General features: G+C 48.4%; 2 protein-coding genes and 1 long non-coding RNA gene across 7 annotated transcripts in view; 1 reads left to right on the top strand and 2 right to left on the bottom strand.

Moving 5' to 3' along the window:
• The window catches only part of FAM227A (family with sequence similarity 227 member A), a 56228-nt gene extending 45889 nt beyond the window's left edge, over positions 1 to 10339 (bottom strand). For 2 of the 4 annotated variants that reach the window (XM_084751200.1, XM_084751204.1), the window contains exon 1: positions 10048 to 10339. The gene's annotated coding sequence lies outside the window, so the exon portion shown is untranslated. Of the gene's footprint in view, positions 1 to 3092; positions 3289 to 3317; positions 3387 to 10047 lie in introns of those variants that run through there. The other 2 variants (XM_084751201.1, XM_084751202.1) reach the window with 2 other exon arrangements.
• A 220-nt stretch (positions 10340 to 10559) lies between these two features.
• Positions 10560 to 19489, top strand: CBY1 (chibby 1, beta catenin antagonist). 2 transcript variants are annotated; one of them, XM_084751219.1, is made up of 5 exons: positions 10560 to 10704; positions 12644 to 12758; positions 17189 to 17294; positions 17376 to 17494; positions 18872 to 19488. In XM_084751219.1, the coding sequence occupies exons 2-5, from the start codon at positions 12681 to 12683 to the stop codon at positions 18950 to 18952; spliced, it is 384 nt and encodes a 127-aa protein (XP_084607345.1). In that variant the 5' UTR covers positions 10560 to 10704; positions 12644 to 12680; the 3' UTR covers positions 18953 to 19488. The 2 variants fall into 2 exon arrangements, with proteins under 2 accessions (XP_084607345.1, XP_084607346.1); XM_084751220.1 differs by having other exon boundaries at positions 10639 to 10660; positions 18872 to 19489.
• A 629-nt stretch (positions 19490 to 20118) lies between these two features.
• Positions 20119 to 24980, bottom strand: LOC311580049. The gene is made up of 3 exons (XR_014773341.1): positions 24685 to 24980; positions 22768 to 22897; positions 20119 to 21215 (listed from the first exon to the last, which is right to left on the bottom strand). It is a non-coding gene; the product is annotated as an uncharacterized lncRNA (long non-coding RNA).
• Positions 24981 to 25001: the final 21 nt, after the last annotated feature.

Below are 25001 nucleotides of genomic sequence, written 5' to 3'. Positions count from 1 at the left end.
TAAACCACAGTCATAGCCAGTGGGCAAAATGACTCCATAGAAAAGGTCAGCTGCTTTGATTCCAGGACTTGTGTGCGACATGGAGAGAACCGACTGCCACAGCTGTCCTCTGACTCCACTTTGACATACACTCCTCATGCGCAAAGGCTAAATAATGTAATTTAAAAACAAAAACCAGCAGAGGGCCAGAAAGATGGCTCCAGGGTTAAGCTTTTGCCTGAATTGGATCCTTGCACCTACTTTGGGCCACTCACACCGACCTGTAACGCCAGTGATTTGCTGCCCCCTTCTGGCCACATCACACATCTGCATGTGGACATGTGCCCACATATACATAAAAATAAAATTGTTAATAATACCCAGCATAGGGCTGGGCATGGTGGCACACACCTTTAATCCCAGCACTCAGGAGGCAGAGGCACACAGGTTACTGTGAGTTCGAGGCCAGCCTGGTCTACAGAGCAAGTGTAGGATAGCCAAGGCTACACATGTCCTGAAAAATCAAAAAAGAAAAAAGAAATGCAGACCCATCAGGCAAATATGTATTTATATTTGTCATAACCTTCAAAATCTAAGGATATATGATTTTTTTTTGGTTTTTCGAGACAGGGTTTCTCTGTGTAGAATTTTTTATTTTTATTTTTATTTTTTTGAGATAGGGTCTTTCTCTATAGCCTTGGCTGTCCTGAAACTCAGAAGAGATCTGCCTGCCTCTGCCTACCGTGCGCTGGGATTAAAGGCTTGTGTCAGGACGTCAGGCTGTCTTTTTGTTTTTTGTTTTTCAATCAAAAACTTAATACACATTCCCCTCTACAAAACTGCAGTTCTCAAGGAAAATTTCTTGGTATAAATTTTCTAAATTTATAGTGTTTTTCCCGTCTTCAAAGTAGAATTATAAAGTTAAAAATAAAAACGGAATGGATGGAGAGATGTCTCAGAGGTTAAGAGCACTGACTGCTCTTCCAGAGGTCCTGAGTTCAATTCCCAGCAACCACATGGTGGCTCACAACCATTCACAATAAGATCTGGTGCCCTCTTCTGGCCTGCAAGTGTACATACAAGCAGAACACTGTATAAATAAATATTAAACAAACAAACAGGTCATGGAAAGAGATGATTCCAGAACAAATCCTCGTCTCCTTAGTCTTCCATGTGTCCGCAGTCTCCAGTCTCAGCTCAACTGAGCTTCCAAAGCTGATATGAAGGGACTTAGGTTGCTTTGGAGAAGAAATCATGCAAATAATTACTTTGGATCTATTTCTGTCCTTACTAAGTCATGAGAAAGGCCACTGGAGAGTCTAGAGAGACAGCTGAACGGATTAGAGTGCCTACTGCTCTTAGAGAGGACAGAAGTTTGATTCTGGTACCTATGTCAGGCAGATCATAAACTCCTGTGGCTCCAGCTCCAGGAGGTCTGACACCTTCTCCTGGCCTCTGCAGGCACCTGCCCCCCCCCCCCCCGCAGGCACCTGTCTCATCCCCGCCCCCCCCACCTGTCTCACCCACCCCACCCCCAACATACACATACACACGTCAAAATAAACTATTTTTTAAAAGGCTACTTTAACCTACCAATCTTTCATTTCTTCTGCGTACACTTATTCATTGCGACTCTGGCTCCCACCTGGCCATAGAGTACAGTTCCAGAGGCCTTCAAGAGGGAGCCTGGCAGAGGACCGGCTGTGGCAATTCTCGGGTACAGGGTATGTCTGTACCCTGCTGCCTCCCCTGCGCAGGGAGGATTTCTGGCTGAGCCTGCACCCTTGGCTTGGACAGAAAGAAGGAAGCTCGTTCTTTTCTGTTTTGTTTTGTTTGAAACAAGGTTTCTCTGTGTAACCCTAGCTGTCTTGGAACTCATCCTGTAGACCAGGCTGGCCTCGAACTCACAGACATCCACATGTCTCTGCCTACCCGAGGGCTGAGATTACAGGTGTGCACCACAGGGCCCAGCTGGAAGCTCATTCTTTTCTTTTCTTTTTTTTTTTTTTCTTTGAAGCTCATTCTTTTTGGTGGTGGTGCTGTTTTGTTTTGTTTTTTGAGACAGGGTTTCTCTGGGTAGCCTTGGCTGTCCTGGACTCACTTTGTAGACCAGGCTAGCCTCGAACTCACATCAATCCACCTGCCTTTGCCTCCCGAGTGCTGCGATTAAAGGCATGCGCCACCACACCTGGCTAGAAGCTCATCCTTACCAGCCCATGAACATGAACATGTGCCCACGCCAGAGGATGTGGATGCCAGAGGATGATGTTGGGATGTAAAAATAATTTTATTCTCCTGGCTCTATTGTTGTCCGGGAGACTTACTGCCTCCTCCTGCTGACCTAGGCCTACCCCTGGAAGCTTCTACCCTCTATACAATCTAATCCAGGCCTAGAATGTTCTCAGCCTCTGAGACTTACTACTTAATAAGTTCACCTCTTCTTGTTCTGAGCTCTGGCCTGGCTGGTTCAACTCAGCTGTTCTGGCTCAAACTTCCCCCAGCTAGCTGACTTATTTAACCTGGCTTCTCTCTTGGCCGGGAATTGCTCTGCTTGGCCTCAAACTAACTCAGCAATCTGCTCTAATCTTCTGGCTTCTTCTCATTTTCTGGCTCACTCTCTTTTCAGCTGAGTTCTCTCTCTGCAACCCATCTATTACTGTCCTGATTTTAGAAAAAAAACTGCCTTCTCTCTCTCTCTCTCTCTCTCTCTCTCTCTCTCTCTCTCTCTCTCTGTAAAACTGCCTCTTAGGTAGCTTCCCTTTCTCTTCTCATGAGTTGAACATACCCTATTCTGTCAAATCTTCTCTGATTCGTCACCTTTTCTGCCACTCATTTTCTTTTTTTTTTTAAATATTTATTTAGTTTCAATTTGTGTACGTTGGTGTGGGGGTGTCAGATCTTGGAGTTACAGACAGTTGTGAGCTGCCTTGTGGGTTCTGGGAATTGAACCCGGGTCCTTTAAAAGAGCAGGCAGTGCTCTTAACCACCTAGCCATCTCTCCAGCCCCCTGCCACTCCCTTTCAAACATGGGTGCTTCCTTCTACAAACTAACTTTACCTTTGTTTGGGATTAAAGGCATGTATCACCACACCTGGACCTAAGCTTTTCTTTACCTGATACTTGCTCTATACCAGGCTGGCCTTGAACTCGGATCTGTTTGCCTCTGTCTCCTGGAATAAAGGCCTGTTTGTATTCCGGCCGGATCACACAGACCGAGAAGGTCTTTGGATGTGGTCTCCTCCTGCCAGAGCAGCTGTGTTCTGATGGAGCATTCCTCTACATCGGGACGTCTTCAATCACTCTGCACCTTGTTTTGGGAGACAGGTTTCTTGCCGTACCTGATGCTGCTCGCGGCTTCAGGCAGAATGGCTGACCTACGAGCTTTGGGATTGGCGTGCTGGGACCTCCTAGAACAGAGGTTACAGGTCTGTCAATGCTCTAGAGGTGGTGGGGACCTGAAGAATGGAGCTGACGTCTAATGCAATAGCCAACTTTATCCAGAGCATCAGACAATTTATACTCTGAGGGCTTAAAAAAATAAAAATTAAAAAAAATCACATGAGTAAAGTTTGCATGAATTCAAGCTGTGTGCAGACCCAAGGACACACCACACAGGGCAAAGACACGTTTCCCCATAGAGGCACAAGCATTTGAGTATTACATCAACAAGCAACGATGAGTAAGCTGAAGCAAGCTCATGCCTAGCCACTACACCTGCGAGGAGCACGAAAACACCGTCCAAGAACAATCCCGTGGTTGGAAGAACCGGAGGCCACAAGATTCTTGTCTTGTTTTGCTGGAGTGTTCTCACAAGCACTCAGAATTCTCCTTACACTATTCCATTCCCGGACGGAGTTATGAGACAAGTGCATACCACCAAGACTAGCTTTAGTCATGTGAATTTTGGGGGACACAAACTCAGGTCCTCTCGTATTTGCACAGAGAGCCCTTTACCCAGTAAGGTGACTCCCAGCCGCCCTCACCTCCGTGGTAAGTATTTACCCTAAGGCTTCAGGCATGCTAGGTGAGCTCCCTGTCACCGAGCTTACTGTTTAGCCAATCAGCTGGGCAGAAGGACAGGAAGTGGAAGGTGGGACTTCCTGGAGAGGGGGCGGAGCTAAGTTTGACAGTTGCGAGGGAGGGAAAAAAAAAAAGGACGGCCTACATTTGACAGAGAAGGAGAAGTCTCTGAGAACCACAGTAGCCAGTGCTTGGGATATATGTATGTTATGAGGTTTAGAGTAGTTTATGTTAGTTTATGAGTATATTTGTATCATTTTAGATTCTGCTGGGCGTAGTGCTGGCAGCTTTAAAGTATCTTTCAGTATGTGTCACTTATTGGCTTCTTAGGCCTAACTGATACAATTTACTGTAACAGGAGCCCTTAATTATTCTTTTAACTTGAGGATGCCTGCTCCTTGCAACACCAGTAAATGTTTTTATTTTCTCAGATGGGGGGGGGCGGTGAGATGAGCGCTATACTCAAGCTTTATGAATACGTGGCTTGGGCTAAGCTCAGAGTGTTTCTATCTAACTGTCCCTAGGCCTCGGCTGGAAGCTTCTAGCCTCCATATAATCTAATCTTCTGCAAGCCGGGACCTTGAAGGCTTCAGCCTCGAGCCTCTGTCTGCTAACCTAGGCCTAGAATGTTTCAGGCTCTGAGATTCACCTCTGAATTAAGCTCATCACTGAATTAAGCTCACCCTTTCTAGCTCTTTCTGAACTCTGGCTGGCTGGTTCAACTCAGCTATTCTGGCTCAAAACTCCTCTCCAAGCTGTCTGATTCAAACTGGCTTCTCTCGGCTTCTGACTGAACTGCTCTGCTTGGAAAAGCTGCCTCTGAACTCCACAAACTGCATCATACACACTCAAACTGCACTGCACCAAGCTGTGCTGTACTCCCGAACTCTACTGTGCTCTACTCTACTCCAGTGCTGCGCTCTCCCTGAGCTGGTCTCGGATAGCTTCTTTCCTGTCTGTCCTCACGTGAGTTGGGCGTACCCTATCTCTGACTCATTCTGTCAACTCTTTCTCTGATTCATCATTGTGTCTGCCTCTCTCGGTTAGACATCACTGCTTAGGATTGAAGGTGTGTGCTCCACCTGCATCACACAGACTTGGGCTTTGGCTGCGATCCCTTGCCAGAGCACCCTTGTTGCTGGATTTTCACTTTCTTTCTTTCTTTCTTTTTTCTTTTTCTTTTTCTTTTTCTTTTTTTTCTTTTTTTTTTTTTTTGAGTGCTCACGCACGTGAGCTCAGGTGCTATGGTGTGTGTGGAGGTCAAAAGACAATCGTGGAAGACAAAGTCTCTCTCCACTTAGTGGGTTCTAGAGATGGAGCTTAGGCCATCAATCTTGGCAGCAGGCATTATCTGCAGAGCCATTTGACAGCTGTGAACTTAGCTTTAAGAATAAAAGCCCAGGGCTCCACTCAGCAAGTCAGCATCCAAACTAGAAATAAAATCAAATTGCTTGGCCTTTCTGGGTCTCCGTTGGAAGAGAAGATTTGGAGGTGTGTTATGGGTGGCCCACCAGGGATGACCACTCAGACAGTTTATAGCCAAATGAATGTCTTTATTCCAGCTGGCTAGGACCACACCCAGGTATTCAAGGACTTAGATGTGGCCTCAGAGTGTCCAGAACATAGGTTTGTTTGTTTGTTTGTTTTTGGTTTTTCAAGACAGGGTTTCTCTGTGTAACCTTGGCTGTCCTGGATTAACTTTGTAGACTACGCTGGCCTCGAACTCACCACAGAGATATGCCTGCCTCTGCCTCCCAAGTGCTGGGATTAAAGGCATGCGCCACCATGCCTGGCTTATACTTTCTTATCTACACACTTTGCTACCCTCTGGTTGCACTCGGTGTGCTTTTGTTATCTACACACCTGGCTGCACTTTGGATGTACTCTGAAAGACCCTAACCACCACCTCACTCACCTCACTTGAGCTCAATCAGCTTAAAGGTTAGCTGATAATACTTATGCCTAATTAGCCAAAAAACCTAATATTGCTTTGTACAGTTAGCCAAAATGTATTACTGCCACCCCCCATCCTCTGTCTTGGTTTTCCTATAGAAACGGGCGATGTCACAGTTAGGCTCCTGAGCCCTTGCTGCGGCCCTGATCAATCCTCTTGGAAAAGGTGTTCAAATGTTCAAATAAACCGACGCTATCTCACCGAGCTTGGTGCCCGCGAGTGGCTCGTGTGGCCGTTCTTGTGCTATAACAGTTCCCTACCGTGATATGCTCTTTGAAAAATATTTTTATTAATGGGGGCACATAACCACGGTGCACTTGTGGAGATTAGAAGACAAACTCACCGAGTCAGTTTCCTCCTTCCACCGGGGCTCCGGGGGTGGAGCTTGTGTGGTGAGCACCTGTGCCTGCCGGAGCATCTAGCTGACTCAGTCGCACAATGCTCTTTATGCCCCCGTGCCTTTGCAAAGGAGGTCCCAGCTACAGACTTGGCCTCAGAAAATACACCATCTTTTGAGAGACCTTCTGGAATTATTCCAGGCCACCAGAACCACGCTTCTTTTATGTACCTGCTTTCATCTGTTACAGCACTTAATATTTCAAGTTGATAGCTGGGAGGGCTGGAGAGATGGCTCAGTGGCTAAGAGCACTGTCTGCTCTTCCAGAGGTCCTGAGTTCAATTCCCAGCAACCACATGGGGGCTCATAACCATCTATAAAGTGATCCGATGCCCCCTGCTGGTATGCAAGTGTACATGTAGATAGAGCACTCATACATGAAAATAAATACATAAATACTAAAGTTGGCAGCTGGTCATGGTGGCACCTACCAAAAATCCCAGGGAGGTGGGGGGATGGGACCTAAGCAGGATGATCAAGAGTTCAAGGCCAGCTTCGGCTAGGCAAACTTTGTCTCAAGAATTAAACCCTGAACTGGAATGGCTTACTTCTATTAGGCCAGTTACTCCAAGGGTAATCTAATTATAGGATTAGAGTAATCACTCAATACTGCATCTCTTTTGGCAGATGTCTATCACGGACTGCCCCACAGGAGGCATGTAGGTTCTTGCGCTCCTGGACAAGCACTACGGGTAGGCAGGAAGGCTAATCACACCTTCGCAGGGAAAGATGTGCTGCTTCTTTTCCCATCTGGAAGGCACTGCAAGAGTTAACAGCCTGGTGACCTTGGGGAGTATTTCTGTGGCAAGGCCATTCCAATCCCCCAGACCCTTATCGTGAGCTTGCCTGTCTCTGGCGTCTGTAGTACCGTCCTCTTCCAGACCCTCACCACACTTGTTTACCTTGAACTTGTTCCTCAGCCTTCCACAGAACTCGTATCTATGGAAACTCTCACTTGTACTTTATAAAGAGCTGCTTTTTGTTGTTGTTGTTGTTGTTGTTGTTGTTGTTGTTTTGGCTTTTTTGAGGCAGGGTTTCTCTGTGTAGCCTTGGCTGTCCTGGACTCACTTTGTACACCAGGCTAGGCTCGAACTTACAGAGATCTGCCTGCCTCTGAGAGTGCTGGGATAACAGGCGTGGGCCACAGTGCCTGGCTCTTATAAAGAGTTTTGATGGGACTGAGTTGGTTTTGTTTTGTTTGGGAGGGGTTGTTTGGTTATGACAAATTGTGTTGTGCTTAAACATGCCTAAAATAACCTACGGGGTCACTCCTCAAGTTTGACCCGACACCAGCTACTGAGTCCTGTTGAACCAAACAACCTTCTTATCTCCCTGATTGTTACTCTGCTGGCCTCTTTGGTTGCAGAGATCCCTCCACCCCACCCCGTCCCCCAAAGCCCAGCACTGCTCCAAGCTGGCTGGACGGAAGGAAAGGCTGATCCAGGTCCAGGTCAGCACCATTTCTTGCCCTCTGCTCCTTGTCTTTAGCCTCACAGGCAGAGCGGGGGGGGGGGGGGGCAGGGGAGGATCAGAGGAGTCAGGTGCACTTTAGGGTTTCTCATTGTCCTCCTCCCCGATCCCCAGAATGGCTGGAAAATTACACTATGCTCTCTGAGAAGCCGGGCGCGGATGACTCCGTCAGGAAGCCTCCGGCTTTAGCCTAATGCTATTACTCATGCCTAATGTGAGAACTGAGTAGCACGCTCCTAAAGAGGAATGTTTAAAATACACACACTGCTCCGGGCTGAATTCTCCCTCATACCATTTAAGGAATATGTATGCTCCGGAGCACAGTGCGTGTTTTAATTTGCTTGCAGAGGAGGAGGGAGAAGACGCTTCATTGAAAGTGCTGCGGCAAGCACACCGCCAGGTGCTGGGGTGGATGTGTGGGAGTCGAGGAACCTTTCCCCTCGGGGCATTCCAGCAGCTGGGATTTGAACATGCCCAATTAAAGGTTTTTTTTTTCTTCTTTGTTTATTTATTTATTTAAATAATTTACTTATTTTGAGACAGGGGTTCTCTGTGTGTAGCCTTGCCATCCTGGACTCGCTTTGTAGACCAGGCTGGCCTCGAACTCACAGAGATCCACCTGCCTCTGCCTCCTGAGGGCTGGGCTTAAAGGAGTGCGCCACCATGCCTGGCTTAGTTAACATTTGATAGCAGGCTGTGGAATCAGGCTTCTGTTCACTGTCAACTTTGAGCCGTGACTATTTACTGAGGATCTTCCACAGACCAGCAAGTGTGCTCCGGCTGGGCATAGGATGGTGAGCTAAATCAGTCTGGATCCGTGGTTATTGGGGTAGACTTGTAAACTTTAAATAAGTACATAATTATAAATAATAATTCATAAAAAAACTTTGCCTATTAAGATGAATTATAACTCAGTAATGCTCCCAAAGGTAAGTACGCAGGGATATGAGATGACATAGTGTGGTTTGCTTTGTTTCTTTTGAGACAGGGTCCCACCATGTAGCCCTGGATGCCCTGGCACTTGCTATGTAGACCAGGCTGGCCTCCATCTCACAGAGATCCCTCAAACAGTTGGTTCTGACCTAATTTCTGAGGTGAAGGTGCTGATGGAGGAGCAGGAGTTACAACTGTGTGGTGGGAAGAGGAGACACCACCCAGAGAAAGGACAAGAAGGCTGGAAGGATGCTCCATGCTTGCTGCGCATCCCGGTAGCCACTAGCCACACACGAAAACAAAGTCCTTAAATTTGGCTAGTGTGACTGAAGAAGGTAGACTTTATTTTAAAATTAAAAGCCAAGGCAAGATACATTTTAAGATATTTATGTTGAACCATATTTTGGACAGACCGAGTTAAATACAATGCTAGTCAAGTTAACTTAAGTCTGTTCTGATTTTACTTTTTAAAAGCATAGGGCCACGTGTGGTAGCACTCCCAGCGTCCCCAAGACAGAGGCAGGAGGATTTCTTTGAGTTGGAGACCAGCCAGAACTACATAGCGAGCACCAGTCTCAAATCTAAAATATTATACTCCCAGCACTCAGAGGTTTGAGAGGGTTCAGATGAGGGTTATCGAGTGGGGCTTTATTTCAAAATACGAAAGCTTCTGCCGGGCGTGGTAGCACACGCCTTTAATCCCAGCACTCGGGACGTAGAGGCAGGCGGATCAATGTGAGTTCGAGGCCAGCCTGGTCTATAAAGCGAGTCCAGGACAGCCAAGGGTACACAGAGAAACCCGTTCTCGGGAAAAAAAAAAAAAAGGAAAGAAAGAAAAGAAAAGAAGGGTTCTTTACCGGTCAGAGTGCACTAGGTTCCGGGTTCAGCAACAAAAACTGGTCACCAATTACAAATGTGGTCTCCTTTGTATTTCTGTTGAGCTAGTGAGCGCTATGCTAGATATCATGGATTTTTAACGTGGACCTCTAACTTCTAATGGATGCAATGTGGCACGGTGGGGTGGAAAACTGAGGACAGAGACATCTCGTTCCTGTCCCTTAAGGCTGGGATGACCTAGTGCACCCAGGAAACGCCTCCCAGCTGGGCCATTGCTTCGTTACCAAACAGAGCTACAACACACGCCGCCGTTAGGACTAAAATTCTCCAGTTTTCCGCTCCTTGTTCGCTGGGTGACCTTCCCTGGAACTCAGCCTCCCTTGCTTGTGGGCGTGAGGAGGAGGCAGGGCTGGCAGGAGCCAGTTTGCTGTAGTGACTCGCCCTCTGTCTGCCTTACCTGAAAGCTTCGGTAGAATACCAAAGCTTCAGGGCCGGCTCCACCACGGATCCCTCCGGTGACCCGACCAAGCTCCGGATGGCCGCCAGCATCAGCGTCCCCAAACCACAGGGAAGGGGCGCGCTTTGCTTTGTGGTCCGGGCGTGGGCAGCCGGAGAATGGGCCATTTTACTACTGTGAGTCCAGGTCACTACACTCTCCTCTCCCACAACAATGCAGCCCTGAGCCAGCCCAGTAGCTGCCCCCACGCGGTTACCATGGCGACGGCGGCGCTGCCCAGGGGACCAGACAACCGTGTTTAGGGGAGAGAGGGGTCACACCTCTCCGGGCCTATGCCACATAGCGTGTGTGTAACTCTAGAAGGTGTTCCCAAGGCCTTCCTAGATTCGAGAACCGGAGGGAGCCCGTGGAGGCCGCGCTGCTTCGGGGAGGTTCGTTCGCCTTGCAGATGGCTCCCCCTCGGTCCTCAGTGGTGGAGGCCATAGCGGCGGTGCGTGCGCGCGTTGGGAGCCCGGCGCCCGCCAATCGCAGTCGCAGTGGTTGACGCGGCCTGGGCGGATCCTTGCAGACGGTTGGCGGACAGCGTTGGAGTCAGGCTTTGCAGAAGACTCAGGTACTCCATCTGAGGGCAGCCGGCGGAGGTCCTGGCCAGCCGAGGTGGGTAGGGCGCCTGGGTACCCCTAGTGAGGACGTCGGGCAGGCCGGGTGGCATCATGTTCCTGGGGCGCATCTTGCGACGGGGACTGTGTTTTGACCCATCTCTGGAAGGTTTTCTCCTAACCAGTACCGAACTCCTACAAACACGCAACTGGCTGGCTCTTAACTCTTTCTGTTTCATAATCCAGTGGAAACCAAAGATGCTTCCTTTAATTTCTTGTCAGAATGAAGGTAGTGCATTTTAAAGAGCAATCCCTTGTAGAAGGGGACGGCTTGATCTGCATGGTGAGCATCAAATGTCCCAACAGCGTGTAAACACGAAATCATTAGCCTCCGAGCTGGGTGCGGTTATTACTCCTGATTATAAATAAGAAACTGGAGCGCTGGAGAGATGGTTCAGCGGCTTAGAGCACTGGTTGCTGCTGTCGCAGGGGACCCGGGTTCGATACCCAACTCACAGCGTCCAGTGAGTCCAGTTCCAGGAATCTGCGGGTACAAAGCACGCAGTAAACAGACTTACTCGAAGGCAAAACACCCACACGTATGAAAACGACAACAAATAAAGCATTTGGGAGTCTTGGGTAATACAATGCTGGGATCCCACTGAGGGTGAGCAGCAGTGTTGTTCGGATTCCAGGTGCAGCCCCTTACCTTTCTGGGTCCTGAGTCCTCCCCATGACAGGGCTTAACTAAAGAATCCTAGAATCTCCCCAGAGTTGATTGTCCAAACATACCGAGGGTTTTGCAGGGTGCTGATGTGACCTGTACCTTGATCTTGGGGTGGGAGTGGGGGTTGGAGGGGGAGAGGGAGGGAAGGAGAGAGAGGGACAGAGTGAAAAAGTTGTGAAGGGGACTGGGGAAATGGTCGGAGAATATGGGTGATCGTTGCTCAGGCACAAGAACACCCCGGTAAAAAGCCGGTCATGAACTCTGACCCCGGGAATTCTAGTACTGTTGGGGCAAAGACAAGACTGCTTGCTTGCACTTGCTGGCCACCAGCTTAGCTCCAGGTTCAGCGAGGGACCCCGACCGAGGGAATGCGACAGAAAGTGAGGGAGAGCAGGGCACCTGGTGGCTGCCTCCGGACTCTGCGTTTGCGTAGCAGGAGGTTGTGTTGTGACTAACGCTAGTGTAATGGTGACAATGTCGTTGTCAGCTCCACCATGTCTTAAGCTCTCCATAAGACACCTTACCTCGCTGGTAAGGCGTGGTGGTGCACACCTTTAATCCCAGTACTTGGGAGGCAGAGACAGGCAGGTCGCAGTGAGTTCAAAGCCAGCCCAATCTACGGAGTGAGTCCAGGACAGCCAAGGCTACGCAGAGAAAGCCTGTCACTTAAAAACAAAACAAAACACAACACACAGAAAAAAAACAAAACAAAAACAAAAAAAGACACCTTATCCCTCAGGATAGGTGGCTTGACGCTGTACTAAGCAATGAACACCACTGTCAACCTGCCACACTTGTGCAGAAGTTAGGGTTCCTGGTGCTGCTTAGTTGCTTACAGGATTAGTAAAAAAAAAAAAAAGAAAGAAAGAAAGAAAAGTTCCGTTCCTTCCTCCACACTGTAACGTGGCAGAATTGCTCCAGGTTAACTTAACTGAAGCCACACAAACCTTGGTTCAAGTACCCGGTCCCACTGAAGACCTTAGCTTTCTCAGTGTCACCAACCAGATGGGGTGAGTAGGAGGGTCTTGTCAAGGGGGCAGTTGGGAGTTAAGTGAGCTTATGCCAAGGCCTTGGTACATAGGGAGCCTGGCACATAAGGAGCATGCAGTGCATGGGAGCTTCTGCCAGGGCCTCGGGCCCCCCTTTGCCATTCTGTGTAAAGGGACAACTCTTCCCAGCAGGCATTGCTAGGATTGGTGATCACCAACAGGCAAAAGGTTTTCACAATCTGAGAACAATAAAATGACGTCACCGATCTGTTTGCCCCTAGGAGAAGGAAGTGCGGGTGTTTCCTCATCAAGGCAAGGATGCCTCTCTTTGGGAGTATATTCAGCCCAAAGAAGACCCCTCCTCGGAAGTCCGCCTCTCTCTCCAACCTGCATTCTGTGAGTGGAGAATGGGGTGCCATGTGTGGCCTCTGGGTGGGGAGGCAATGCGTGGGAGGGCGTCCTTTGAGTTTGTATTATCCAGGTTTGAATCCCTGTGTGGCAGTTTCTGTCAGAGTTTATTCAGGAACCTAAGACAGCCAGCCTCATTCTGATGAGTTTCTCTGTGTAGCCTTGGCTGTCCTGGACTTGCTTTGTAGACCAGGCTGGCCCCGAACTCACAGTGATCCGCCTGCCTCTGCCTCCCGAGTGCTGGGATTATAGGCGTGCAGCACTTTTAGTTGCAAAATATGCTCAAGAATTCATTTTAGTCATGTTTGAAGATCAAATCCAAGCTGGGTGCGGTGGGACACCTTTAATCTCAGCACTCAGGAAATAGAGGCTAGTGGACCTCTTGTGACTTTGAGGCCAGCCTGGTCTACAAAGCGAGTTCAGGACACCCAGACCCTGTCTCAAAAATAAAAAATAAAATAAAATAAAATAAAAGTTCACGGCCTTGATATAAGGGCACTGTTGCTCTTGTAGCAAGGACTTGGGTTGTGTTCCCCAGCCCCCACATGGTGGCTTATAACATCTGTAACTCTGGTTCCAGGGGGTTCCATCTCCCTCTTCTGGCCTCTAATGGCACTGCATTTACAAGGGTCACAGACATACATGGTAGCAGAACACTCATAGTCCTGGCTGTCCTGGAGCTTGCTATATAGACCAAGATGGCCTCAAACTCACAGAGATCTGCCTGCTTCTGCCTCCAAAGTGCTGGGATTAATGGTGTCCACCCCCACGCCCTGCCACAAAACATACTTAAACTATGACAAAACAAAAACAAAAATACAAAAAAAATTGAGTTTTATTTCAGAGAGTCACAGAAGATGCTCACTTGCCACTATCAGTGACATTTGGAAGGATAATAACCATTCTAAAAGAGGAGGTTCAAAACCATCTGGGGCTATAACAGCACTGGGACAAAGGTTAGCTTTCCAGAGGCAATGTGGAACCCACCTGAATGCATGGCTCCACACTTCGAAAATACGTAATAAAGTCATTCCTAGCCGTGAGATGCCTCTTCCATCCTCGGTGCAAATATATACAGACCCCACATACACAATCCTTTCAGTACGTGTGACCACAAACCAGGCCCTTCATCCCCATTGTATTCCTGTCGTCCTCAGTTCTGGGTGCTACTGAAGGCTCTTTCTTTTTTTTGTTGTTCTTGGGTTTTTGTTTGTTTGTTTTGTTTTGTTTGTTTGTTTGTTTGTTTTGAGACAGGGTCTCTCTGTGTAGCCTTGGCTGTCCTGAACTCCCTTTGTAGACCAGGCTGGCCTCGGAGTCATAGCAAACGGCCTGCCTCTGCCTCCTGAGTGCTGGGATTAAAGGCGTGTGCCACCATGCCCAGCTTGCTGGCTCTTTCATACCACAGATGACAGGTCCTGGCTTGTTTGTCCTTTTCCCACGTGACCATTTATGCAGATTAGCCGATCCTTCAGGGCTAAGTGGGCTCTGTAGCAAGAATAGGGCCAGTTCTGAAGCCCTTGAGTCGCCAGTTAAAATCACAGTGCTAAGGCTAAACACGCTGGGATCCTAGTTTTCCATGCCATGGGGTTTGAGACTCCTTCCAGACCCTGGTGACACAAATACACATGGTGCTGTCATTGGGACAGCCCTGTCCTAAAGGCAGCAGCAGCAGATAAAACATCTGTCTTTGAGTGTGACTTGAAGTTCACCCTCCCTACAGTCCTGCCTCACAGGCAATTGCTGGAACAAGGAAACACAAAAGAAAACACAGTGGGCTCCAGGGAGCTTAATAGCAGCCTGTTACTACAGGACAGTGGTCCAGGTCTTGAGAAAAGCACATAAGTCACCTCATGGCCTTGCCCTCTGAACACCGTTTGCTTCTGCCACCCAACCTCACAAGAGCCTCCTCTGAGCGTGTTGCTCTACCCAGAGTCGTGTTCCCTAGTTATCAGCTAAACTGATAACTCTGTATCAGGGGGTCTCTTAGGTGCTGGGGTCCTGGGGGAATGGGGAAATGGCTCAGTTCAGAAATGTGAGGACCTAGGTTTAATCTCCAAAACCAACATTTTAAAAGTGGGGCATGGGCTGAAGAGACAACTCAGTGGTTAATAGCACTTGTTGTTCTTGGAGAGGACCCAGGTCAGATTCCAAGGGCCCACTTGGTGCGGCACAACCACCATACGTCCAGGGATCCAGTGCCTTCTGCCCTCCACAGGCGCCCAGCATGCACGTGGTGTGCATACATGCATGCGTGCATGCAAAACACTTACACATGCACCCACGAAAAAACAAATCTAATTCTTTTTTTTTTTTTTTGGTTTTTCGAGACAGGGTTTCTCTGTGTAGCCTTGGCTGTCCTGGACTCACTTTGTAGACCAGGCTGGCCTCGAACTCACAGCGATCCACCTGCCTCTGCCTCCCAAGTGCTGGGATTAATGGCGTGCACCACCACCGCCCGGCTACAAATCTAGTTCTAGAAATATAATAAATTAAAAAGTAAAACACTGGCATTGTGGCCTGTGAACTGGTGTGGCACACAGGAAGAAAACACGGGGCTGAGGGCAAGAGGATCCTTGGGACTCGCCGGCCAGCCAGCGTAGCCTACTTGCTGAGCTTCAGGCCAGGGAAAAACCTTCTTTTAACGTGGGTGCTGAAGAGGGCAGGGGTGGGAGATAAGGGAGGAAGAGAGAGACTAGGAGGGGGGTTAGTTATGAGGAAAAATGCAAAGATGGGGGAAAAGAGAATTTACTGCAAAACACTTTTGCTTTAAAATGCTACAATGATAGCTAATGCCCTAGATGCTGGTTTCTTTTGTGTGAGGTGGTGGGAAGAGTTGAGACAGGGACTTTCTGTGTAGCCTTGGCTGTCCTGGACCTTTGTGTGTAGACTGGCCTGGCCCTGAACTCACAGAGATCCACCTGCCTCTGCCTCTTTTTTGTTTTTCAAGACAGGGTTTCTCTGTGTAGCCTTGTCTGTCCTGGACTCGCTTTGTAGACCAGGCTGGCCTTGAACTCACAGCAGTCCGCCTGCCTCTGCCTCCTGAGTGCTGGGATTAAAGGCATGGACCACCATGCCTGGCTTGCCTCTGCCTCTTGAGCACTTTTGAGTGTTGAGATTAAAGATGTGGGCTACCATGCCTGGCTTTGAAATTTCAAAATGTGGATGGTGCCTGAGGAATGACACCTGAGGTTGCCTTCTGGCTTCCACACATGTGTACACACATGCATCTGCACATACATGAACACTCTTGTACACACACACAGAGCAAGGGATATATCTTAGTGGTAGAGCACTTGCCTAGTATATGCACGTCCCAAGGTTCAAACTCCAGTTTAAAAAAAAAAGAGGCAGGAGAAAATCCAATCCCTGAATCCACTGAGTTCACAGAGGTCTAAAGGAGGAGAGTGATGTGGAAACAGAGTTGCCACTTTAAACAGGATGGTAAAGAAACTCCTAACTGAGCAAAGGACAGTTGAGCACACACTTGAAGGGATTCTTTACTCTCTCCTTTTCTCTTTCTACACACACGTATCTACATACACACATGTATGCACGCACACGTGCACTTGGGAGGCAGAGGCAGGTAGATGGCTGTGAGTTCAAGGCCAGCCTGGTCTACAAAGTGAGTCTAGGTCAGCCAAGGCTACACAGAGAAACCCTGCCCCGAAAAACCAGAAAAAATAATTCAATTTACAGCCTATGAATATATCATTTATGGGAACATGCAAAGTATAAACCAGAATATCTAACTCTTCCTCTTATAGTTTAAATTCGGTGGGTGGGTCCTCAGACCAGAGGCCAGAGCGGACACTAGGGGTCCTGTGTTTTCACTCTTAGCCTTATTCTCTTGAGACATTCTGAACCCACAACTTTATTTCACCTAGGCAGGTGACCAGCAAAGCCCATTGACCCTCTTGTCTCCCATCTACACCCCTCTGTCTCTCTGTCTCTTGGTCTCTCTCTCTCTCTCTCTCTCTCACACACACACACACACAAACACACACACACTCACACACTCACAACACTAGGTCAGCATGTTTGCACAGCAAGCACTCTTACCCACTAAGTGATCTTCAGCCTTTAGCACAAATGTTTGTTATATATAGTTGGATAATCCAGCCTTTTAAAGGATGTTTAAGGTGTTAACTGTGATGGTAAACTCCTTTAATCCCAGCACTGTTGAGGCAGAGGCAGGCAGAGCTCTGTGAGTTCCAGGCCAGCCTGGTCTACAGGGTGAGCTCCAGGACAGTCACAGCGACATAGTGAGACCCCGTCTCGGAAAACCTGTTTTTAAAGGTGCTAAGTTCCGGTGGGAGGACAGACCTCTGTTTTGTTGGCTCTAGAACTAATTGGAGGAGCTGGAACGTGATCTCTTGTCCTGTGGCTTCTTGAGCCATCATGGTGTTGTCTTTCCACAGTTAGATCGGTCAACGCGGGAACTGGAGCTGGGCCTTGACTATGGTACTCCCACCATGAACCTGGCGGGGCAAAGCCTGAAGTTTGAAAACGGCCAGTGGGTGGCAGGTGAGTGGCCCTTTCTGATGTCTTGTCAGTCAGGATGAGAGAAGGAAACCCCCTTCCACTCCTGTTGTGTGCTTCCTGTAGACTCGGTGGTGAGTGGGGGTGTGGACCGGAGGGAAACTCAGCGCCTGCGCAAACGAAACCAGCAGTTGGAAGAAGAAAACAATCTCCTGAGGCTGAAAGTGGACATTCTGCTGGACATGGTGAGGAAGGAGATCAGAAGTGATGCCTGGGTTTCCCCTGCCTTGAGCCAAGCCGGCCAGCTGATTTCCCCAGGGCCCATTTGCCAGGTCCATTTCCTATGCATACAAACACAAATGTAACCGCCAACCCTTGCCACCAGGGATGGTTAACAGTACCCACAATTCCTGTGCCTGTGGTGAGGGTATCCTCTAGGCCAAGCAGAGTCTGGTTCCGGCACAGGAGGAGAGGTCAATATAGCGGAGAGTTTCTCAGATAAAGCAGTATGGAAACTGAATGCCCCAGGTTAGTTGCAGGAATGGGGGTTAGATGAAAGCATCCCAGGCAGTAGGGAAGTCCACTCATGGCGTGGAGGTGTCTGGCCTCAAATAGGCTGGATCAGTACCTAATGCAGACCTGCTGAGTGCACACACCAAGCTAATGTCAGCCTGTGTCTGCTGGGCTGGGCGGTGCCTGTGCAGGATGATGACAGTGTGATGGAGCGTGTGGAAAGCTTCTTTGCTCCACTGGCTAACTGCTCTGTGACTTTGTCTCTCCAGCAAGGCAGCTGGTATCAGAACAGCACCTTCCTCATGGAGCTGATACAAGCCACACGCACGCTCTGGAAGTAGAGACTACCCATCAGCCCCTCTGTCTTCACGTTCAGTGTCTGCCACCTTGTGCTGTAAAGCTGGGTCAAAGATCCTGATGAGGAAAGGACCATTATTTTTAGGAGCATCCCAGTCCCCGATTAGTTCTTTTTTTTTTTTTTTTTTGGTCTTTTGAGACAGGGTTTCTCTGTGTAGACTTGGCTGTCCTGGACTCGCTCTGTAGACCAGGCTGGCCTCGAACTCACAGCGATTGGCCTGCCTCTGCCTCCCGAGCGCTGGGATTAAAGGCATGCACCACCACGCCTGGCTTTTTTTTTTTTTTAAAGATTTATTATTTATTTATTATCATGTATACAGTGCTCTGCCTGCATGTATACCTGCAGGCCAGAAGAGGGCATTAGATCACATTATAGATGGTTGTGAGCCACCATGTGGTTGCTGGGAATTGAACTCAGGACCTCTGGAGAAGCAGTCAGTACCCTTAACCTCTGAGCCATCTCTCCAGCCCCCGATTAGTTCTTTTTATAGCATCAGTCCCTAAGTGCCTTTATATGAGCTATACAGCAGCGTACCCAGTATCTGCTGCTTTCACCTGTCACACAGGGCATGCTGTGCAGTTGTAATGTGACGGGAGGGCTAAGGGTGAGAAGTATGGGTAGAGCAATTCCTGTGGCTACCAAGGCTTTCCTGCTGGGTGAGGAATGGCAGCCTTTCCTCAGTAGCTGTGCAAGCCTGCAGAGTGGCCTGGTACGTGTCAGTCTTTGTAACAGTGTGATGCTATGCTTGCAGCTTTCAGAGACCACTGCTGAGTCCCACTTAAAGGACAAGGAGTTGGATGAACTGAAGATTATCAGCCGCAGGAGGAAATGAAGCGCCTGGGAACACTCTCAAGACTAGAAAGCGTCCCACGGACCAGGGGAGGAGGATGTGGCCGAGCCCTTTGATTTTTAGTCAGATTAGTAGACTTGCCCCAGAGGAGAGCAGTAACAGGCCCTGGCTCCCCTGGACTGGGAATAGAGAGGCGACACAGGAAGCAAGCCCCAGGAAGGTGTGGAAATAGTGAGCCTTTGGTCACTGTCGCTAGGTGACAGCATCCAACGCTCCATGTCTCAGAGTCACCACGTTTCAGACAGCTGGCAGCTCACCTCTTCACACTGGTGTCTGGGGCCAGAGAAAACATCACATGAGGGTTGCACAAGCCAACAGCTCTGGGCTGCCCGCCCCACCCCACCCCCACTCCCAGCCACACTCTCTCTGCCTTGGGGAAGCCTCATCCCCAAGCCCACAGCCTCTGATGTCATCAGCAAGCTCCAGCCTCCCACAGCACACTGGGTTTACTCTGTTTTCCTGTTTCGGCTATTTTTTATTTTTATTAAATGGTGTTCAGTAATCTCTGTGTGACAAAAATAAGTAAACCAAAACAAAAAAAAAAGCCCAATTGTGAGTTCCTGTACAAGTTTCTATTGTCCAGAAGAAATTGTAGTTTCAGAGGCTAACTGCCTCCGTTTGCTAACCTAGGCCTGGATGCTTCTAACCTCCGTTAGAATCTAATCTAGGCCTAGACTGTTTCAGCCTCTGAGACTTACTGCTGAAGAAGCTCCCCCTTTTCTTCCTGAACTCTTGCTGGCTGAATCGACTCAGCTATTCTGGCTCAAACACCTCTCTAAGCTGACTGATTCAAACTGCATCCTCTCAGCTTCTGACTGAATTGCTCTGCTTGGCCTCTAACTCTAGCAGTCTGTTTTAATCTTCTGGCTCCTTCTCATTCTCTGGCTCATTCTGTTTTCACCTGTGTATAGTTTGTTCTCTCTGAAACCTCTTTCTGTAAAACTCTCCCAGTAAAAACTGCCTCTGAATTCCAGGAACTGAACTGCCACAAACCCAACTGCACTGCACGGCCTCTCAGCTCACTCACTGCCTGAATAGCATGGACTAGAACTCAGAGGCCTGCATGCCTCTGTCTCTGAGTGCTGGAATTAAAGGTGTGGACCACCACTCCTGGACGTAAGCTTTTATTTTTTTCTTAAACAAAATTTTAAATAACTTTTAAAAAATAACTTTTTTAAATAAAAAAATTTTAAATATATATTTTTAATGTAAGCTTTTATCTGAAACTTGCTCTATACCAGGCTGGCCTAGAACTCAGAGCTCTGCTTGCCTCTGTCTCCTGGGACTAAAGAAGTGTTTGTATTCCAGCCAGAGTAACTGTGTTGCTGGATTAAAATTCCTCTACAGATTCCTCAAGAAGTAACCAGAGCCTAGGTTCTAAGTTTTTGTTGCTCCATCAGAAGACAGGATTTTCAGGATTGGGAAAACAGTGCCTTGAAGTGAGAAACCACACTGGAAGAGAAATAGTGCCATCATGTTCAAATTTCTCTGCTTTCCTGCTTGAAGGAGGTAACACTGGTGACCCACTAGGGTGGCATGGGAACCAGCGCCGGGGTTAATGGGAGCCAGCTAGCCTTCTCTCGCCAGAGGGAAGCCAGCAGGGGACACGGGTTGAGGCATGGCGCCCAGGGCTTTAAACTGGGGACTGCTGCTACTGGGCTTACCTCCTGAACTGGCACAGAGCCTGGCACACTTGCCCTCATCCCCTCGTCCCACTGCTCCATGTGGAGGCCACAGGACGCATCCCACATCCCCTCAGTCCAGCCCTGCCTGTCAACATGCCTAATTGCATACGCTGTTCAGGGACCAGTTTAGAATCTGCTTTAGATAACGGTGCAAGTGCTGGAAGCCTGGGCCCCAGTCCACACTGACAGAGGAGGGCACTGCCTACCCTGAGGCTGTAGCTTGTGTCCCTCCTAGCTGCCAGCAGAACATTGCAGGGGCATGGACAGCAAAGCCACAACTCACAACCTCACAACTTCAGCTCCTAATCCTAGAACGAGTGCCTTTAGCTCTATCACATTTTACTTACTTGGTTTTACGTTTTGTTTTGTTGTTTTTTACTTCCTTGTTTTTACGGGGCAGGTTGCATGTGTCCTGCTCCAGGTGGAGGTCAGAGGACAAATTCCAGGGGTCGGTGTTCTTTTTCCCATGTGGGTCATGAGGATCAAACTCAGGTTGTCAGGTTGGTGGCTTGTGTTCTCGTCCCATGAGTCACCTTGCCAGCCCAAGAGAATGCTTAGTTCTGAGGAAACCATAAAAGGCTCCAGATACATCATTTAGGCACAGGTTATGGAATAATGGGGTTTGCTTGTGTCCAGGCCACTGTTCCATTTTTTTTTAAAGATTTAATTATTATTTATACAGTATTGGGCCCGCATGTGCACCTGCCCACCACAAGAAGGCACTGATTCTCTTTACAGATAGTCATGAGCTACCATGTGGTTGCTGGAAATTGAACTCGGGACCTTCGGAAGAGCAGATGGTGCTCTTTACCTCTGAGCCATTTCTTCAGCCCTTACTTTCTTTTCTTTCCTTTTTTTTTTTTTTTTTTTTTTTTTGTTGTTGTTATTTTTCAAGACAGGGTTTCCCTGTGTAGCCCTGGCTGTCCTTGAATCACTCCGTAGTTCAGGCTGTCCTCGAACTCACTGAGCATCCTGCCTCTGCCTCTCTAGTGCAGGGCTAAAGGCATGCACCACCACACCTGGCTGGCAACCATTTATTGAGGACTGCTGATGCTGGACATCTTGTTTGTTTGTTGTTGTGTTTTGTAGACAGGGTTTCTCTGGGTGACATCTCTGGCTGTCCTGCACTCTCTTTGTAGACCAGGCTGGCTGCAAACTCACAGAGATCCCCTGCCTCTGCCTCCCAAGTCTTTGTTTGTTTGCCTTTGAGACAGGTTTCTCTGTGTAGTCCTGGCTGCCCTGGAATACACTCTGTAGACCAGGCTGGCCTCAAACTCAGAGATCCACCTGCTTCTGCCTCCTAAGTGCTGGGATTGCAGGTGTGCACCATGGTGCCTGGCTCAGCGTGTCTTTTTTTTTTTTTTTTTTTTTTTTTTTTTGGTTTTTTGAGACAGAGTCTCTCTGTGTAGCCTTGACCCTTGACTGTCCTGGACTCGCTTCTCAGCTTGTCATTCTTAAGAGTTTCCTAGGTTGATATCTTCTTCGGGATATAACTAATATTCTCCCTCAAAGCCTTTCTCAGTCAAACTAGAAGCTGACTAGTGCTGGCTCCTTGGCATCCTTTCTTGTAATCATGGCAACAATTTTGGGAGGTTTTGAGCTGCATTGGATTAGGGAAGGACTGTCACTGAAGAGCTGAAATAGAACGCTCTGTGGGCGTGAGGCAGCATTAGAGGCAGTCGTCAGAGGTCTGATAACTGCTCTTAGGTTTGCAGGTACAGGCTGGGTTTTACAGCTCTTGTGGGCTTCCCCCGCCCCCTGAGAGACCCGTGTGGCCCCCATACTGCAAGGAAGAGCTTCACCTCCAGCTTCAAATTCTGACAGGGGGCCGGGCGATCCCAGCACTCGGGAGGCAGAGGCAGGCAGATCGCTGTGAGTTCGAGGCCAGCCTGGTCTACAAAGTGAGTCTAGACAGCCAAGGCTACACAGAGAAACCCTGTCTTGAAAAAAAAAAAAAGAAAAAAAAAGAAAAAAGGAAAAAAATTCTGACAGGGACAGAAATGGCAGTTACTGGACCCTTGAGAGGGAAGAGGTTCTAGGACGCCCTCCTCCCACCGCACACTGAACTCTTACAGGTCCTGTTGTGTGGCCTCTGGCCTGGATTCCACTTACTGTGTGTGGCCTTTGCAGCTGGGCCTTTGTTGTCCTTGACGCCTGCAGTGCTCGTCACACTCCCAGATTCTGGAGTTCTGTCCTACCTATGCTCCAGACTCAGGCTTCTCTGAATCATCTTGTTCACCCCCTAGTGGTTGAAACGTGGCACTGCATGATCCTACTCCTCCCCCACCCCACCCCCCCACCCCCACACCCGGTAGGGTTTCTCTGTGTATCAGCTCTGGCTTTCCTGGACTCATTTTGTACACCAGGCTGGCCTCGAACTCACAGAGATCCACCTGTTTTTTTAGATCTCTTGGCAATTTTACAATTATTGAAAACCTTTACTGAGCTGGGGCATGGTGGCGCACGCCTTTAATCCCAGCACTTAGGAGGCAGAGGCAGGTGGATCTCTGTGAGTAGGAGGCCTACGTAGTTCCAGGATAGCCAGGGCTACATAGAGAGACCTTGTCTCTAAAAAACAAGCTGGGCAAGGTGGCACACGCCTTTAATCTCAGCACTTGCGCGGCAGAGGCAGGTGGATCTCTGTGAGTTCGAGGCTAGTCTGGTCTACAGAATGAGTCCAGGCTACACAAAAAAAACCCTGTCTCGAAAAACCAAAATCAACCAACCAAACAACAACTTGGTAGAGTGTAGCCTAGAATGCACAAAACCCAGCATTCACAAACCAGTGGTGATACATCTGTGGCCTCAGTATGAGGCGGAGGCAGGAGGATCAGAAATTCAAGGTCATCTTTGTCTACAAATCAAGTTCAAGGCTACCCTGAGCTACATGAAACCATGCCTTAATCTGGGGAGAGAGGCTCGGGGGTAAAGATACTTGCTGCTAAGCCTGAATGTGATCGTCAGGACACACAATGAAAGAGACGGACAGAGAGTGTTGTTGGGTATTCACCAGAGAAGACTGTTCCAACACAGGTTTAAGCCAAAAGAAAATATTAGCCAGCTGGTGAGAACACTGGATGTTCAGGATCCCAGTGTAGTCTGGAAAGCCTTTCTGAGGGTGAGCTTTTAAGTACAAAAAACATGTTCAGGGTTGACACACCTCAGTAAAGGAGAACAGTTAGTCAGAAGTTAGCCTACAGAAGCTAAGAAGCAAGGTTAGTACATTTAGAGACTTTCCCAGAACTATGGACTTTGATGGATGATGTCTTTGTTTTCACTTTTGGCTGTTGGTGCTGTCTGTACTGAATTTTACAGCCTGAATGGCACTTCCATTATGGAGTCGGTTATGCTAAAGTCTGGGGCCCTGTTACAGACAGTATCAACCCTTCCAAGTTGTCCTCTGACCTCCATAAACATAACATGAATATGTACACTCATGCACATACATAAAATAAAAGTGGTTTGGTTTGGGTTTCTCTGTGCAGCCTTGGATAACCTGGACTCACCGTATAGACCAGGCTGGCCTCAAACTCACACAGATCTGCCTGCCTCTGCCTCCCATGTGCTGGGATTAAAAGCGTGTGTCACTGCTACCCAGCAAAAGTGTAATTTTTAAAAGTAAGATTTAGTTTTTCCAATTTTGTGTTGATGAGGCTGGAGAGAGGGCTTAGCATTTAAGATCATTTACTGATCTTCCAAAGGACCCAAGTTCAGTTTCCAGTATCATGTCAGGGGGCTCATGACTGCCTGTAACTCCAGCTCCAGGGATCAAAGGCCTCTTGGCACCCACACTCATGCGCATATAAACATAATTTAAAATAAAAAGTTTTAAAAGTATTCGTTGTTGTTAGGTGCAATGGTATAAGTTTGAAATCCCTTGACTTGGAAGGCCAAGGCAAGAGAAGTCTGAGGCCAGCCTAGGCTACCTCAGCAAGACCTTTAATCCTTTGGGAGGCAGAAGCAGTCATATTTCTGTGAATTTCAGGCCAGCCTGGGCTACATAGACCTGTCTCTAAGAGTATTGCTCACCTGGCGGAGGTGGCACACGCCTTTAATGCCAGTACTCCGGAGGAAGGCAGTGGAAGGCGGATCTCTTGAGTTCAAGGTCTACAGAACGAGTTCCAGGACAGTCAGGGTTACACAGAGAAACCTTGTCTCGAAAAACAAAATAACAAAAACCAGCTCTTGTTAAAAAAAAAAAAAAAAAAAAAATGCAGGTTTCAGAGCCCAGCCCAGGCCCAACTGCCCGGAACAGTTGCAAAGGACCTGCACCTCCCCTAGAGCAAGCTCCTGGCTCTTACTGTCAATTAAAATTAGAGACTGGCGACACGGGGCGTGGGGGGGGC

This window comes from Acomys minous (genome assembly GCF_964271855.1).
Source record: "Acomys minous genome assembly, chromosome: 12".
NCBI classification, from domain to species: Eukaryota; Metazoa; Chordata; class Mammalia; order Rodentia; family Muridae; genus Acomys; species Acomys minous.
The sequence above is the reverse complement of the archived record's forward strand: the minus strand, read 5'-3'. Positions and strand labels throughout refer to the sequence as shown.